At 38.6% G+C, this 17,524-nt stretch overlaps 1 protein-coding gene across 6 annotated transcripts in view; it reads left to right on the forward strand.

Annotated features, from left to right (window-relative positions):
- Window positions 1-17,524, forward strand: part of LOC148076354 (transcription initiation factor TFIID subunit 4) — a 120,540-nt gene that overhangs the window by 23,925 nt on the left and 79,091 nt on the right. For all 6 annotated transcript variants that reach the window (XM_087793581.1, XM_087793584.1, XM_087793582.1 and 3 more), the window contains 2 exons: window positions 6,223-6,298; window positions 7,079-7,208. In XM_087793581.1, coding sequence (XP_087649707.1) covers window positions 6,223-6,298; window positions 7,079-7,208 — 206 coding nt within the window. The remainder of the gene's footprint in view (window positions 1-6,222; window positions 6,299-7,078; window positions 7,209-17,524) is intronic.

A 17,524-nucleotide genomic window follows, 5' to 3' on the forward strand; every position in this document is an offset into this window, starting at 1 on the left:
TCAGACACACAGAAGGCCACACACAAGTACACACATACACACAAGAAGACGCACACAAGCACACAGCTAACCACACAGACACACAAGAACACGGACACACACAGAAACAAACACAGACACGCAGTCAGAAAAACAACCAGACAAACACACACGCAGACTCACACACAGACACACACACGCACACAGTCAGACACACATACTGTACACAAACTCAGTCACACACCGATGATGGTTAAAGTATAATTATTTATTGATCCTTCAACACAATATAAAGTTAACTTTTATTTCAGTTTTATTAATTTACTCATCATTTATAAATCAATTGTTTAAACTTTTTTTATTCTAGGAATCTGTTCTATGACATGTTGTGTGTGTTTAGTGTGTGATGTGTGTGATGTGTGTTTAGTGTGTTTAGTGTGTTTAGTGTGAGGCCACAGTGAGAAGTTCATGTTGTGAGTCTTCTGACACACAAATGTGTGATGAGATGAAAACCATCTGTTGCTGAACGTGTGAGAATTGAACCTTCAACTCATTACCGTGGAATAACGTTGTTATGAAGAAGGTTGTCGGTCAAATTCCTGAACACAGTCATGCGGTAGAAGGAGACTCCACCTGAAGTCAGGGTTGTCGGCACGAACACCAGCGCCAGTGAGCTCAGAGAGTGTCCAGAGAGGTCAGAGAGCCAGAGGCGTCTCTCTTTCTCTTCACTGTAGCTCCTGATTCATCCCTCGCTCTCTGTGACTGTTGAAGGGTGAAGTGAGGTAACTGGGTCAGCCTCGAGTCCTTCAACCATGTGGCCTCAGTCCATGTCCGGAGCCTCTGCTTTCTCTCTCTCTCTCTCTCCCCTTTTATCTCTCTCTGCCCCCTTTTATTTCTCTCCCTTTTTCTCTCTCTCTCTCTCTCTCTCTCTCCCGCTCTCTTTCATTTTATCTCTCTCCCTTTCCCCCCTTTTATCTCTCCCTTTACTATCTCTTTTTTTATCTCTCACTTTTTCCCTCTCACTTTTTATCTTTTTCTTTTCATCTCTCTCCCTCTCTCTCTCTCTCTCTCTCTCTCTCTCCCCATTTATCCCTCTCCCCTTTTCTCTCTTTCTTGCTCTTTCTTTTTATTTCTCTCTCTTTCATACTCTCTCAATCTCTCTTTCTTTATCTTTTTCCCTTTATCCTTTTTCTCTCACACTTTTCCCCCACTTTCCCTCCCTCTCTCTCTCCCCTTCCATTTGTCACCCACTTCCCTCTTTCTCCCCCTTTTACTGTCTACCTCCATTTCTCTCTCTCTGTCTCTCTCTTTCTTTTCCTCTCTTTTTTAGCTGTTTTCTTTCTTTCTCTTCATCTCTCACCCTTTCTCTCTCCTCTCTCTTTTCTCTCATCGTCTCTCTTTCCCACCTGATCTGTGGCTTTCTCTCCATCCCTTGTCTTTTTTCACCTCTCTCTCATGATCCCACTTTTCTTCTCACCCTTGCTGTCTCTGTTTGTTCAGGAATTTGACCGTCAACCTCCTTCCTAACAACGTTATTACACGGTAATGAAGGAAGAGTTGAGCGTTAAATTCTCACACATTCAGCAACAAATGGTTTCTTTCTTTCTTTCTCCCCCCTCTCTTTCTTTCTTTCTCCCCTCTCTCTTTCTTTCTCTTACCCTCCATTTCTCTCCCCTTCTCTCTTGCTCCTGTCCGTCTTTCACGCTCCCTCATTCTTTGTCGTCCAACAGAAAGTCTCTGACACTTCAGTTCACGCAGACATTAGTAAACGATCAACTCTAGCACCGAAGTGAAGTGAAGTCTGGTCAGTCGTAACAACAGAACAACACTGTTGTTACGACTGTTTAATGTTTCGTCGAGCGCACGTGTGTTGCCAAAGCAACAAGTGTATTTACTTCATCTGGCTTTTTATATTCTATTCAGAGTTATGTAAAGTATAAAAGTTTTTAGAGCAGAATTTGGACTTAGTGTGGCCCTGGGGCCTCCCATAGATAATTAGCTTTTCTTTTGTGATATTAATTTGATTATAGAATTGCAAAAGAATATATAAAATATATTCAGATTAAACTTCCTTTTTTCATATTAAAATGTTTTAGCCACAACCCAATTCCTGTCATTCTTGTGATACAAATAAACGGATTCTAACTAATAATTATGAGTCAAATAAGACTAACTTTAGCATTTCTTAAGACGTTTTTATTTGTTCAGGCTTTTCCTTGATTTTCTGGAACTCCTGTTGTGTTCTCAGTATTATCTTGACCTTTAAAGTATATACTTTATTGAATATTGTTTTAATTGTTCAAGCGCTTTGTGACCCTGGTCTGGAAAAGCACTCTATAAATAAAAATTACTTTCTTACTTACTTACATTAAGGTTATCAATGCAGTTGGTTTAATCCTATTGTCTTCAGATATTAATGCCATAAAGTGCCCTGTTTCAATATAGAAATCAAAAATAAAAGGATAATAATTATGTTTAACTTTCCTGTAAGCTACTTGGATAATAATACAGTAAAAAAAAACAGGAATTAAAACCAAACTACAATACATTTACAAACCAGGCTCACTCTTACTTCACACTGCACATATTTTTGCATCCTTTCAGCTCTAATGGTTCCTTGTGATGCATCAATTTATTTGAAACATCTCGAGTGTACATCTGCCACCAGTCACGAACCCTTGGAGGTGAAGCTAAATATGAAGCTACGACTTGAGGAGCAGAACAAGAATCTTTATGCAGACTCTCCTCAAACTGAGCCTGAGGTCAGAGAAAAGTTCGACAAAGTTGATAAAGTAGGATTTGTTTTTGGGCTACAAGAAAAACATTTTTAGCTAAAATACTGGAGGAGTGTGAAGAACTCCAGGACATTTCTGTTGCTGTTGTGTATTCATTAATACTAGTTAGTATTTTGAATAGAATTTCAGTACAACTAGGATTGGCTTGTTCCCATTATGCATTTCCATCAATTGAAATGTTTCATTAAATCAGACTTTTTTTGTCAAACAGTTTACCTTTCAATGAACATTTTGTATCTTAAAAAATATTTTTCTATATTCATATTTATTACTAATTGTTACTTTAAATACATTTAAATTTCTTAAATCGTAAAAACCGTAAATGGTGAGAAAATGTGTTATATTTAATATTTACTATAACATATTTTTTCCTTCACATCATAGTCACAGTATACTACGTGATACACTCAATTGTAATAATTGTGTAATTGTTTTACTCTGACTGCTTGTGGGCCACATACTGTACAATAAATAATAAAACATAATAATAAATAATAAAATAAAAATAATCTAATTAAAGAGAGAATATGATACAATTGTCTTAGAAAAGAAGGATTTATACAATTTGAAAACAAATGAAAGCAGTTACGACTTCTTCAAGAGTCATGTGGTCTGTAAATTTTGCAACACCCAAATCAAGTACAGGACAATACTACAAATATATCCTTCTTACTACAGTATCACAACTTAAATCCCTCATAATTGTGTCATCTGTCTTATCTTAACTTATCTTAAAAAGCAGTGTTTCCCAAAGGGGGTCAATTAAATGACCAAACCATTTATTTTAAAGATACCACATCAATATTATTATCAATATTTTTTTTTTTATGCACAGATATTGACAGCGTTTGTTCATATTTGTGTTACAATTTAACTTCCAGACACTAGTTGGCAGCAGTCATTACATACTGCGCAGTGAACAATTTTCCAAAGGAGAACTTCAGAGGGATTAATAAAGTTAATCCATCCATTTATCTATCTAATCCTACAAGATCCTCGTGATGACTGAGGACGAGAGGATACAGTCGACTCCAGCAGCTTTTAAAGATGATTTTTGGATATATTTTGGTTTGAAAACAAATTAAATCAGTTACGACTTCGTCAAGAGTCATGTGGTCTGTAAATTCTGCAACACCAGAGTCAAGTACTCGGACAATACTACAAATATATCCTTGTTGCTACAGTATCTCTATATAGTGTATCGTTTCCTCTGTATAATGATACGTAACGTTCCAAAGTATTATTGTCAATACACACCTAGAAGAAAATTGTCTGAGCTGCAGAAAGAAAATACTGAATAAATCTCCTCTCACACAGACGTCACTAAATACATGAGTTTTGTGTGTGTGTTTGTACGTTAGATTAAGTGAGTAAAACTAATTTCAGTTATTTCAGATTTTGAAAAATCCAAGAATAAGACAAAAACAATAGATCTGAGATCATTGTATTAAAGTCTTCTCTGATGATCAATTATTCAACAGTAACAATCTTTTCCTTTAGATAAAAGAACTCTCAGCGGTTTGAACATCAAACAACCAACCATCGTTCGAAGAACGTTATTAAATGTCGAAGATACCGTCACGTTTGGCGTCGACTCGTTTCTCTCCAAAAAACTTTCCATCAGACTTGTTTTTCTTCCTCTCGAACTGTGTCGCAGGCTGGCCAGAGGTGCTGGCTATTCCTGCCTGTGCTGAATGTATTTTTTTTTTTTTCATCCTCTCCCTCCCACTCTCTCAGGCCCCTGCAGTGGATCTCTGGGAAAAATTGCCTGTGTCTTCGTTCAGTGCTTGAACAGTAATGTAGCATGTGTCAGGGAATGGAAAACAAGGCTAAAAAATATGCAGCAAGAAGCAAACTGGTGGGAATGGATGACTGAGCCCGAGGCCCGGCTCGTGGCCACTTCCAAGGAAGGAAGTGACTCTAATAGCCCGGCGCGGCCGTCTCACTCGCAACCCCTCCTTTGTCTTGTTCTTATTTTCCCCTTCTTAACTTCTTTTTTCGTTGAGATTGTGGATTTTTGTTGTGTTTTGTCCACGTCAAAAGTAGTAAAAACAGTGACGGATTTATTTCAACTCTTGTCCGCTCCTAGAAATTTTCAATCTGGGTGTCAAGAATTATATTTTTAGTCCATATATCTTATTATAGCAGCTTGTTTTTGTTTATTTATGGTAGGTTGAATGTGTTGTACATTTTTTTGGGACAAATATAATAATTATAGGAAGAAAATTATCTGAAATCTAGACCGTTGTTTACTCGATTAAAACCTTTTTATTTTTATAGAAGTGTCAGTTTTTTATAGGCATTGGGAAGGAAAAATGTATTTGCAATATAAAAGATGACAACATTTTTTTAGCACGTGTCAAACCTATTGTAGTTTGAATGGGTAATTGTGCGTACATGGCTGCAGGGATTTTTCTGAGAACGGGATCAACAACACAAGTTGCCAAATGCATTTGTCATCCTCAAAAATATACTCGATTCCGGTTCTTTATAATGAAGTTGATATCAAGCTGAGGTAGAGTAATGGACTGTTTGCCTCAGCGACAAAGGTTTATGTTTAGTTTATGTTCATGTATATATATATATATATATATATATATATATACATATCTTGTCTTGTACTTTACATCAACGTTTTTAAACAATTGGACAAATTAAACTATAATCAAACCATTTTCAACTGAAATCAAACAATTTTTAACTGAAATCAAACTATTTTAAACTATAATAAAACCATTTTCAACTGAAATCAAACTATTTTCAACTGAAATCAAACTATTTTCAACTCTAATCAAACTATTTTCAACTATAATCAAACTATTTTCAACTATAATCAAACCATTTTCAACTGAAATCAAACCATTTTCAACTATAATCAAACAATTTTCAACTGAAATCAAACTATTTTCAACTGAAATCAAACTATTTTCAACTGAAATCAAACCATTTTCAACTATAATCAAACAATTTTCAACTGAAATCAAACTATTTTCAACTATAATCAAACTATTTTCAACTATAATCAAACCATTTTCAACTGAAATCAAACCATTTTCAACTATAATCAAACAATTTTCAACTGAAATCAAACTATTTTCAACTGAAATCAAACTATTTTCAACTATAATCAAACTATTTTCAACTGAAATCAAACTATTTTCAACTATAATCAAACCATTTTCAACTGAAATCAAACCATTTTCAACTATAATCAAACTATTTTCAACTGAAATCAAACTATTTTCAACTATAATCAAACCATTTTCAACTGAAATCAAACCATTTTCAACTGGTATCAAACAAATGTCAAGACTCAAACAGTACTTTTGTTTTGTTGCTTTTTTTTCTTCTCTCAATGTCTTCACTGAATATACATATTGATTTATTTAAACTACCAACATGTCAAGTAGTATTAACCGATTACTAACTATTGAATGTGTGCACTCAGGGCTACAAGACCACGAACACTGCGACAGGACAAGTCCGGGTTCCTGTGATGATCACGCAGTCCATCAGAACACAAAGTAAGAGAAACTCAAAGACAAATAAATGTTTGTTTTTTTATCAACGCATATGTGAAGTTGTTGCCAGGACAAAAGGGGTGTATATATATATATATATATATATATATATATTTGTGTTTGGTTAAAAAATCCTTCTCCCCACATTTGTGCCGCTGCTGCCTTTACTCACACTGATTCACAAACACTCACTGAAGCCCACAAACATCGCCCAAGCTCCATCCAAGCTGCTCCCTGAAGAGCAGCAACGCTCTCAGGTGATGTGTGCGCCGTGCACACGTGTTTACTTACTTCACTTGATCCGAGGTGCATACAAATCCGATCCACCCCCCCCCACCCCCTCACATCCCCCCCTCTTCTCTCCTCAAGAAGATGGCCTACAGTAACAGATCTGTAGGTTGTTTTATGCCCATAAATTGGAATGCGGGGATAGTTCTAAAAATACTTCTCGGGCGCCTCTCGGCTAGAAACATGCCTGTTAACATCAAGTTTAAATTCACTCTGGCAGTCCTTGTGCCTCCCTGGAAAAAAAAAACATGTCTCGGAGCAGGAAGGAGTTAAGGAGTTGTAAGGAGAGCCCGTGAAGTGCATTGATATTGACAGAGCGACGCTCCTCGCACCAACCTGGGGAAGATGACAACCCCCACTCACCCCCCCCCACACACACATCCCCCACTCTTTAAAATGACCCCTCTGAGAATACCACTGAAAGTTTAAGAGACGAATGAGGACATGTCAGTGATGCCGACACATCTTTGTTTTTTGCCCGGAATCTTTTTCCAGGCAACGTCGGGAGAGGAGCCGCCGCCGCCGCCGCCGCCGTCCACACGGGCAGGAGTCCCGCGGCTCTGGCGGTTCAGATCTCCGGGAATCAGAAGAATAAACTCAACGACCCGGGAGGAGGCTCGTTCAGGTAGGTAACCCACCTTTTTTTTCCCTCCCATCGATTCCCTCTCTTTGCCTGTCGTGTTGGTCTGGCGCCACACGGGGGCAGCATTTCTCCAGTATGTCAGCGTTACTACAGGCGACACTCAGAGCAGAACTCTGCCCCCCCCCACTCCATCCCACCCCATCCCACCACACTCTCTCAACCCACCGGCCTCCCTCACTCTCGCTCCTGTCCGTGTCACTGTTTCGGCAGCGATGCAAATGAGTCAAATCTTCATTTGGAAATAAAGTAATTGTGTCCAGATGGTTGGAATTTTCTGGATGCCGTTGTCAAAATACCTTTTGGTGAAGTCAAACATAAGGCATTTAGCCGGCGGCCGCACTCTCCTCCTCGCTTCTCCGCTTCAGTCTCAAAACATAAAAAGGCTTCTCGCCCACACACTGGCCTTTTGTGGTCCATGTTTTTTTTGTTGTTTTTTTTCAAAAGTTTTTTCAGCCAAACGTGTTTGTATCAGATCTGTCGCATGTGTCACGTCCTGGACTTGCATTGCCCTGATGTGACCAGGGCCAGAGGAGTCTAGGTCACACGAGTCAACAGGTCCATCGGTAATGGTCCGCCCCGAGGGCCCGAATGCGGCGCCCCCCGGGGGCCGCGATTGATAAACCGATAAATCTTTAGCTGGCGTTGGTAATTAAGCTGTCAGAGCCGCTTGTTACTGACAATCTTTTTAACCCCGCGGTGATCACAGTGGCCCTTCACTCACAAACACAGCAGTTTTCACTCCAGCCCAGAACCGCACGACTGTCACGATACAAGCCATCGACTGTGTGCCATCATTTCCTCTCACCAGGGCGATCGTTGCCGTCAACTTCCCAAAATATTCTCCCCTCATATTTACATTAACCTCATTATTTCAATATAGTGCAATTTTTAATAAATACTTTTCACTCAGAAATGTTTTTTGGTGGCAATTATACAAGAAAATATCAATTTAAAAGTCTTTATTTCAGTCTCATCTTATCATCAACACTGGTTTAAAATATTTTATTTCTGTATTTACCAGTTTTTCAGAATTATTATCCACTCAGAGTTTGTTTTTTTCGGTCATGAAATGATTTATATTGCATTTTTTATTTTATTTTTAATCTCATCTGTATTGTTTTACAGTATTTCTGGGATTTATATTTAGTTTTACGCATCAGACCATATACAATTTATGTTTTGCATCACACACGTATAATCAAGTCATTTGTGTCAACTATACTCAAACAATTTTTATTTCATTCATTCAACTGTACATATAACAGATTTAGAAAAATGTTTTATTCCAAGATTTAAAAAAACAAAATGACATCAGAATTTCCTGTATTAACTAGTTACTAGAAAAAGTAACTTTTCTCTTAGGTGCAAGTTTAAAGGCAGTGATTAAACAATTCAGAAAAGACGGGAATAAAAATAAATGCAATAAACAAATACATAATCCCCCTTTGAAACTGAAACACACACATTGTAACCTGTTAAGTAATAACCATTAAAAAAAAAGGACCAACACTGGATTAAAACTCAAAGCGTTAATAAAATAAATAACTGTGTTTGTTAAGTTACTTTAAATGAGTTACAAGTTACTTATTTGAAAAGTAACTCAGTGAGTTGAATGTACTCGTTACTTTCAAAGTAACTAGTTTCTAGGGAAAGTAACTTTTTTGGAAGAGAGGGATGAAGGCAAATTTGTGTACGGGTCAGTGTAGAGTTGGATGCTGTGATTAATTAATTCAGACAAAATGTAAGAACAATAAATGAAATAAACAAAAACAAAAAACAAAAGGATTGTGTGCAAGGATTGTACATTTTGGCGCCAATACAGATTATAAAGATACCATTTTTTTGCCTATTTTATTTCGCCTAGAAACTTAAACACACAAAAGTCCCCTTTTTTTATTCTACTATCAATCAAACAAACCTATTACAAAAAACAACAACATTTACCAACAATGTTAAAACCTAAACAACAACAACCTTTAAAGGACAATAAACAATACAGTACTCAAAGTCAGAAAGTCCATGCGTTTTTAGTGTGTTGCTTTTTTCATTGAAGTGATACAGTTCAGTTATAGTGTTTTGCTTTTAGTTTTAAAATGTCATTCGTCGTTGAACGCACCACAGCTATCCCATTGTCATTGAATGCATCATTGATATCAAAGAGATGCAAAGACGGTCAGTCTAACTCATCCACATGTTATTGTTTATTTATTCTAATCGAGTAATAACAAAGACTTCTATTTATTTATCATTGTGTATGGCTTAAAATAGCCTCTTGTAAAAAATGAAAACGCTCAGCCGACGCGGGTCACGAACCATCGATCATTAATACGACAATGTTTCTCTGACAAGTGAGCAAATTAAATTGTACCAAGTAATGAACCTTTAAAAAATCACAGAAACTAACTTCCTACTTAATAATGCGTTACTCCCAACTGGTGACAACTATTCTAAAGTCCCGCCTCCGTCAACTGGGGCTCTGATAGGCCGACTCAAACAAAGCACCCTGTGTCCAATGAGGAAAACAATTCAATATTTTAACCACAGGATCTGAACTATCCAAACATCTGTTGCATGTCACAGATATCAAGGAACACATTGAAGTCAGTTTCAGCACCACCGCCGTGGACAGCTCCCACCAAGCACCTACGAAGCTTCTTTGGCTTGAACTTAAGGTTCTCCTAAGATAGTAGTTTAAAACACCCGTATTTTAGTGCTCTCTAGTAACCGAAACCCTTCTTAAGAACCTTCTTATGTCCTTGAGAAAGATCCAATTTCGGAAATGCAGCCGTTTCCTTTTGGAGTCTCCAAGAATCAGGCAAATCAAGATGAAAATTGACACGTTCTAGATAAAGGTTTTTTTTGGACAGCATCTCAGTTTAGAGCAGGGCCCCCAAACTATGGCACGCCTCCACATCTGGCCCGGGCCCCTGAACAATACCGGAGACAAATTTAGATTTTGTCACTTCTACTTAAGTAGTGAAATAAAAATCATGTTTTTTTGTTGTTATATTCTACGGACCTTTTTTTTGCTCACTGCGAAGGTCTGGTTTGAACGTTATCAACATTTAAGGGTTATGTGTGGCTTTCTGGAAAACAAAACATTTTGCGATCTTCACACTTTTTCTTGTTATAAACCGACCCATTAGAGAAGGGAAAAGTTCCGTGACCGTTACAGGAAAAAAAATTGGGGATCACTAGTCCACAGGAAATCTTTCTGTGAGCTCCACAGTTAGAAGTTTGTGAAGAAACCCTGGACTAGAAAAGCTCTCTACAAATATTACTTACTTACTTACAATCATCATGATTTTTCTTTAAAGCTTTGTGTATTGACTCAACTAATTAAACACAGTAGACGACGAAACATCCTGATGTTTATATTAAATATTCAAAAGAAATTATCATTTGTTTTCCCTTTTCATCTTTCATAAAATTGATGCTTTCAGACCAGAAGGGACATTACTTTCTCTGCTACCTGATCTAAGCAATGACTGAGGACGAGAGGATACAGTCGACTGCAGCATCTTTTAAAAGCTGATGTTTGGACATATTTTGGTTTCAAAACAAATGGAAGCAGTTACGACTTCGTCAAGAGTCATGTGGTCTGTAAATTCTGCAACACCAGAGTCAAGTACTCGACAATACTACAAATATATCCTTGTTACTACAGTATCACGATATCATATCGTTGTCCCTGTATTGTGATAGGTATCGTATCGTACGTCTAACGTTTACAGCAGTCTTGACCATTTAATCCAACAATGGACTTCACTTTTTGGAAGTCCGGGATTCTTTTTTTTTTTTTTGGTCGGGCCGTGTGAAGAACACGAAGCCACACACACAGGCTTCATAATCCTCCTCCTAGGCTCTGTGTTTGTTGTAGAAGAGATGTGTGTGTGTGTGTGTGTGTGTGTGTGTGTGTGTGGCTGTCACTCCGAGACTCTGGTCCCAACAGACCAGCTGTAGCACAAACACATGCATACACACTGCAGGGCTTGTGGGGTTTCCAGTGCTGCCCCAGCCTTCTGTCTAAGTGACCGTGTGTGTGTGTGTGTGTGTGTGCGTGTGTGTGCAGTTTACAGTACAGAGTGAAAGCAGCTGTCTGCGTGCCCCCCCCCCAACACAACCCCCCTCGCATCCCCTTCTCATCTCTCTGTAAACACCCGACATCCGCTGTAATCACAGGCGAGCCAGCCAAGGCCCCTAGTCCTCTGCCAACCTCCGAGCTCAGCCTCAGATGCTCAAACCCAACATGCCGGACACACAGCCGCATAAACACACAAACATTCTGGCGCTGGACGAGAAGGTAGACACTTCCAGTCTGTTCGTCGAGTCTTTTTTCCACTCGCGCCGCCGCCGCCGCCGCCTCCGTGCATTCTTTGTTTCCCCTCGAACCTCCCTGTGATGTGCGTGTTGTGCTTAATCTGCTTTACAAATCAATTTGACTTAATTAGGACTTAAAAGTGACCTCCCAAAAGATGTTGATGCAGACTTGGAAACATCGCAGCCGCAAGATTTGATTATGTGCAGATTGAAAGCTGCTGCAATAAAAAAAAAAAGGAAAAAGAAAAGCCCCCGAAGGGAAGAGCAAAGATGTCCAAAGTGCTTCGGAAAAAAACAGAAAACTTGATCAGGGGAATTAACAAAAATGTTTTTTATGGACTGCTGCATCAAATTAGGGAGGTCAATCCACAGATTTATCTTTCTGTGAGAAACAGTTCAGTAAAGACGAATACCATTTTGTTTTTTGCATTGATTTATTAAACAGAATTAAAAAACTCTTCATATATCGTCACTTTCGACTGTTGCAACAGTTTGTTTTTATGTCTCAAAAAAGGAGCAGTCTCGCCTGCAGTTGATACAGAATCTGAGCCGCTCTAGTAGAAGAACTCACATTTCTCCGATCCTTAAATCTCTTCACTGGCTGCCAGTTACTTTCAGGATCAACTTTTAAATGATGGTTCTTACTTTCAGATCTATTCATGGTCAGACCTTCCTTCAGTGATCTGATCCAGCCTTACAGCCCAGCTCGGGCTCTGAGGTCTGTGGATCAGAATCTACTGATGGTTCCTGAACACGCTTCAGCACCAGAGGAGAGAAATCCTTCCAGGCTGTTGCTCCTAAGCTTTGGAACGATATTCCTCTCCCTCTGTGTTTGATGATCTACTGACTCCTTCAAGAAACATCTCAAGACATTTTATTTGTTCAGGCTTTTCCTTGATTCTCTGAGACTCCTGTGTTTGTCTCAGTGTTATCTTGACCTTTTAAGTATATCATTTACCGGTTATTGTTTTAAATGTTTAAGCGCTTTGTGACCCTGGTCTAGAATAGCGCTCTATAAATATTACTTACTTACTTACTTGCCTGATCACAACTGGCTTCTGTGCCTCACTACCTGCAGATCCAGGGACAGGTAAATTCCAAAAGGGTTTTTAAATATTTGCAAAATGATATCATTAACTGAGATTTTTTTTTTTAAATATATAATTGTATTGTATTCATGTGTTTTAAATGTTCTTCCTATAAGCCAAAAAAGAGATTTGAACAAAATTACTTTAATATTAAACCTAGTTTATTTCAAAATTATCTGCTCTGGATTTGAAACACAAAATAACAACCGTTTTAAATTTCATTAACATTATAGTTATATTAAGAGTTGAGCTACTATTGACTAAATAAAAACAATAGTTCTGCTCTGTAAGTGGCCGCATAAATGCAGTTGAACGTCTGCATGTGGCCCCCGAACTGCATTTGTCCAGAGTCTGCCTCAAGAACAATGTGTTTTTGCTTTGAAAAAGTTAACAGCAACAGTGTCTTAATTACAAAAATAAAATAAAAATGTAAAAATCAAAGCACTTTGAGAGTGCAGACCTCTGCCAAGCAGCTGACAGACAGACATTGTTGGGTTTCACCCAATGATATTGTCCTACAATCATAATAACTCTGTATTTAGATTGTAAATGTATTAGTCTATAGAGCTCGGCTGGACAGTAGGTGGCAGTAGCGTTGCGGAGCTTGCATAACCCAGTTGTACATGAACAAAAAAATAAGACGAGCTTGGATACAAATGGCGACCAACAACGCTACCAATAATAAATCGAGTGTCCATTTTTTAAATTTCCTGACGAATCATCACAATCTCTTCCTCTTTTAATATTTGTTTTGCTACATGGATGTTTGAATAAACGACCTCCTTGGCAGAGGTACTTATGTAGTCTTGGAGTGAGTGAAGTGACTTCTATGGAAGAAGTAGTTTTGATTGTGAGGAATTTGAAAACATTTACTATTATATCACATTTCAAACAATATCATCTTCATAGTTGTTGATCTAGAAAGAAAAATCAATTGATTATGAAGAGATTATGTTTGATTTAATTACGTTGCACACATTCTTTTTGATCAGGATCATGATTTAACCGAAAATCATGTCAAAAATAGAGCCTGTGAATAAAGTGAATCTTGGGGTTGCACTCTCATTGACCTGTTTTTCAGTAAAAAGTGCAGAATGTTGTTCTGGGTGTTGAACTTGGGTCCAGTAGTTGGATCAGTCGCGGCCCCCTGCGTGGCACCAGGGCCTTTATCCATCAGGCTACTAGCTGGGGGGGGTTTAGGGGGGTGAACGTGAAAAGGGTGTACAAGATCTTAATGCCACCCCCCCCTGTCTGACACACACACCACCAGTAATGGCGTTTGAATTCACCCACCACCGATGGCGTCCCCTCGCTGATGCACAAGCTTGATATGGAAAAGACATGCATATGTATTCACGGGGCCCCCGGCCTTCATGTCCTCCAGCCAAGCCCGACCAATGAAGGAGAGGCTGCTCTTTAGCTCCGGCGCAAGCTAATTACGTCTCCGTGTTATTAACACCGAGGTGTAGCCCTGAATATTTTGCATTTCATATCTCATTCCCTCCTTTTAATGTCATACCTGTCTTCGCTCTGTTTATTGGATTTGAGCTCGGGAATCACCCCTTAACAACCGTGGTGCCGAAAATGTTGATTATTAAATCGTATTCTATTTTCTCATAGATGATATATATAGTATGATATGATATGTAAGTGTCATTTTGAAAAATTCTCACTTTACTGACGGTTACAATGAGTGCTTAGCTTTGGGAGTGATGCGTGCTGAGACTTTCCTCAAGAGGAAGAAGAAGAAAGCGAATAGAAAAAAATCTTACCGAGCTAATAGCACGTCCTGAGGATCTGATAGACTTGCAAATGACATTGTATATAATATATTTTCATACTTTCACGTCAGATAAAAGCCTTCAATTCTGCTTATACGATCTGTCATTTCGACTCTCCGCTAACTTAAGACCCCCCCCAAAGGTTTCATCTATTTTTTAGATCGGAATTTGGCGGATAGTTCACCCGGAAATCAAAAAGCGTGTCAAGTGTCGCCAAAATGTCATTTTTCATCCATCAATTATTATTTTATTTTTATTTTTTAGGTTTGAGTAATAATTCAATGGTGACACTTGATGTTTTGGTTAAAAATACGTAAGAGCTGATAGGACTTGGCTTAGGATGTGAGTTGACAAGAATATGGCCATAAAATATGTATCACGATACATTGGCTACGATGCGATACAATACGATATACTGTAGTAACAAGGATATATTTGTAGTATAGACGAGTACTTGACTCCGGTGTTGCAGAATTTACAGGCCACATGACTCTTGACGAAGTCGTAACTACTTTCATTTGAAACCAAAATATGGCCAAACTACAGCTTCAGTCGACTGTATCCTCTCGTCCTCAGGCGTTGCAGGGATCTCATTGTTCTTCTAGCCGTTCGGTTCTAGTGGCTGCTGCCATCTAGTGGCTAGAAGTTTAATAGCAACACAAAGATGAACAAACGCTGAGTATATTTTCTTGTTAATTGTGAATAAAACAAAAATCTGATCAGTTTATTTTCTACACAGTTTACTAAAACATTACCCGTAAAAGAACTATGATGAAAATAAAATAAGGTTTGAAAGTATAGAAAGTAAAAATCAGGTGAATTCACTGAAAGCTGTTAAATTCAACACATTATCTGTGAAGGAAGATGAAGATGAAAGAGGGATTTGAAAGTACTTGATGCCTGTTCAGAATCTGTGTGGGTGAAGGTTAGAAAACATACATACTGTGCACTAGTAAAGCAGGATATAACTCAAAGTTAACTAGTGTGTAGAAAAAAATGTATTAATTTTTCAAGTAAAAACTTGTTTTTTATCTCCGGGCTTTGTGTTTTTGAACGGGCCCCGCGGACGGCTTCTTTTTAGGACAGGTCAAGTCATCCTAGAGGACACGGTGTAGCCGGGGCAGACCCCGCGGCGCGAGAGGCTATAATCCCATGAATCTGTGGGTGTTTTATGGTGTGGAATCACTCCGGGAGGACGTCATTAGACGAGGTGCTGCAGGAGGAGAGGAGATAAGCCAAAGGTGTGCGAGGTTTCGGGAACTACGCTAATCGTCTTTGTCAACCGCGCCGCGTTGGTGTCGCGTCTCATATTGGCACAAAGCTTCGCCGTCGCTGTCCTCGTGTAACGTCAGTTAGACCTCGAACATCGTGGACCGGCTGAGACGACTCGGAGAAGGTGAGCCAGAGAAACGACGAGCAGCTTTTCTCTGTTTGTGTGTTCTGTGGTTCTTTGTTCCATTCGTCAGATCATCCACGACTGGCTCTGGGCAGGTCCTGTAAGCACAACACGTCATTGCCCCGACTTAATTCAGGCCAGGATCGCATTCTTGGTTTTTTGGTTCTGAACCGCGGATTCATTTGTCGGTCATGGTCGTGACTAACAACCTTAGATTTTCCTTCTAATTGACCGCTCGGACCACATAAACTGTCGAACTGGTTTTCCCCCAACACAATGTTTAATGTCTCTATTATGTGTGTGAACTGGGTCACATCGTTCTGTTGAAATGATCTTCGATGTTGATATAAGTACATTAAGAACGTTATTGAAATACACGGTCACAGAAAACCTGGTTAGTGTCAGGTAAGGAAGCTGCCTTAGAGCTGAAACTCAAGGTCTTAGGTCAGATATTTTTACTTGTACAAGGAGAGATTAATACAGAACATTCTCATTGCATGTCCGATTTCTTTCTGAAAAAATATGTTTTGGTCGGATCCTTTTTACTACATCATAAGTTATTGATTATCCGATAGACGAGAACAAGGTTCACAACCGGAAAAACACAGACGGAAAAAATTAGAGCTGGTCTTGAACGATGCATATAAAAGTGAGTGTTCTTCCTGATCTGAGAGTATCTGAGAAAATCTGGTTTGTGTCTTTTGGAGGAATTTTCATTGTGTTCTGTTCCGAAAAACTGTGAGGAAATATATAATAAGACTATTTATGAAATAAACGATAACAAAAATGTCTGGATTTGAAGATTGTAGGCCCTAAAATGTGGACATCTTTCAAAAGAGGCCTTTTTAGTGAGCAAAAAAAAATGTCGGTAGATAAGGTTATATCAACAAAAAAAAACGTTTTCATTTAGCTACTTATAATTGACCCCCTAAAAATAGGTTGTTCTTTTTTTTTTCACGCACTATATATATATATATATATATATATATACGTATATATAAAAAAGAAAATCCGTCCTTGGTTTTGTTCAGGGGGCCAAATGTGGAGGTGGGCCGTATATGTCCTCGGGGCCAATGAATTTAAACAATGCAATGAATAACACGTTAATACGAACGGTCATGTTAACGCGATTACACACTCATGACACTCCAGCTCAGTAATTTTCCATCAGTTTGTTAACGTCCAGCTGATTGGACCACCCCCCCCCCCCAACAAGTTAGAAAATAAACCAATGGGCTGCTTTCTTTGTCATAAGCTCCTCTCATTGAAGCACTAAAACATGGTCGATTCGTTAATATTTACAATATGGCAAAAAAATAACACCTTAATGCGACGCTTTTGGTGCGAGTCCAGGGTGTCAAATGTTTTTTTTTGTCTTCCTTCATACGCCAACAAAAATACAATTGTGCGATTACAACCAAAAAACACACACCAGCCTTTTTTTTTCACGAAATGGAATAAATGCCCTCAGTCAAGGTGTTCATGAATAAAAACTCAATTTACTTTCTCGCTCAATAACTATAATTACATGAATACTATTACTGCCAGGCTTTTCCTGGATGACCTCATTCAGTTGCTCATCCGACACGACAACAGATCTACTAGTTTTGTAAAAGGAAAAATGATTTTCTTTCAAGATGCGTATCTTTGCTAACGATAATGGGTCTTGGGGTGGGGGGGGGGCGGTTAGAAAGCCACAGATCTCTCGTTTCT

Source organism: Callionymus lyra, chromosome 6, assembly GCF_982586985.1.
Source record: "Callionymus lyra chromosome 6, fCalLyr1.hap1.1, whole genome shotgun sequence".
Classification (NCBI taxonomy): domain Eukaryota; kingdom Metazoa; phylum Chordata; class Actinopteri; order Syngnathiformes; family Callionymidae; genus Callionymus; species Callionymus lyra.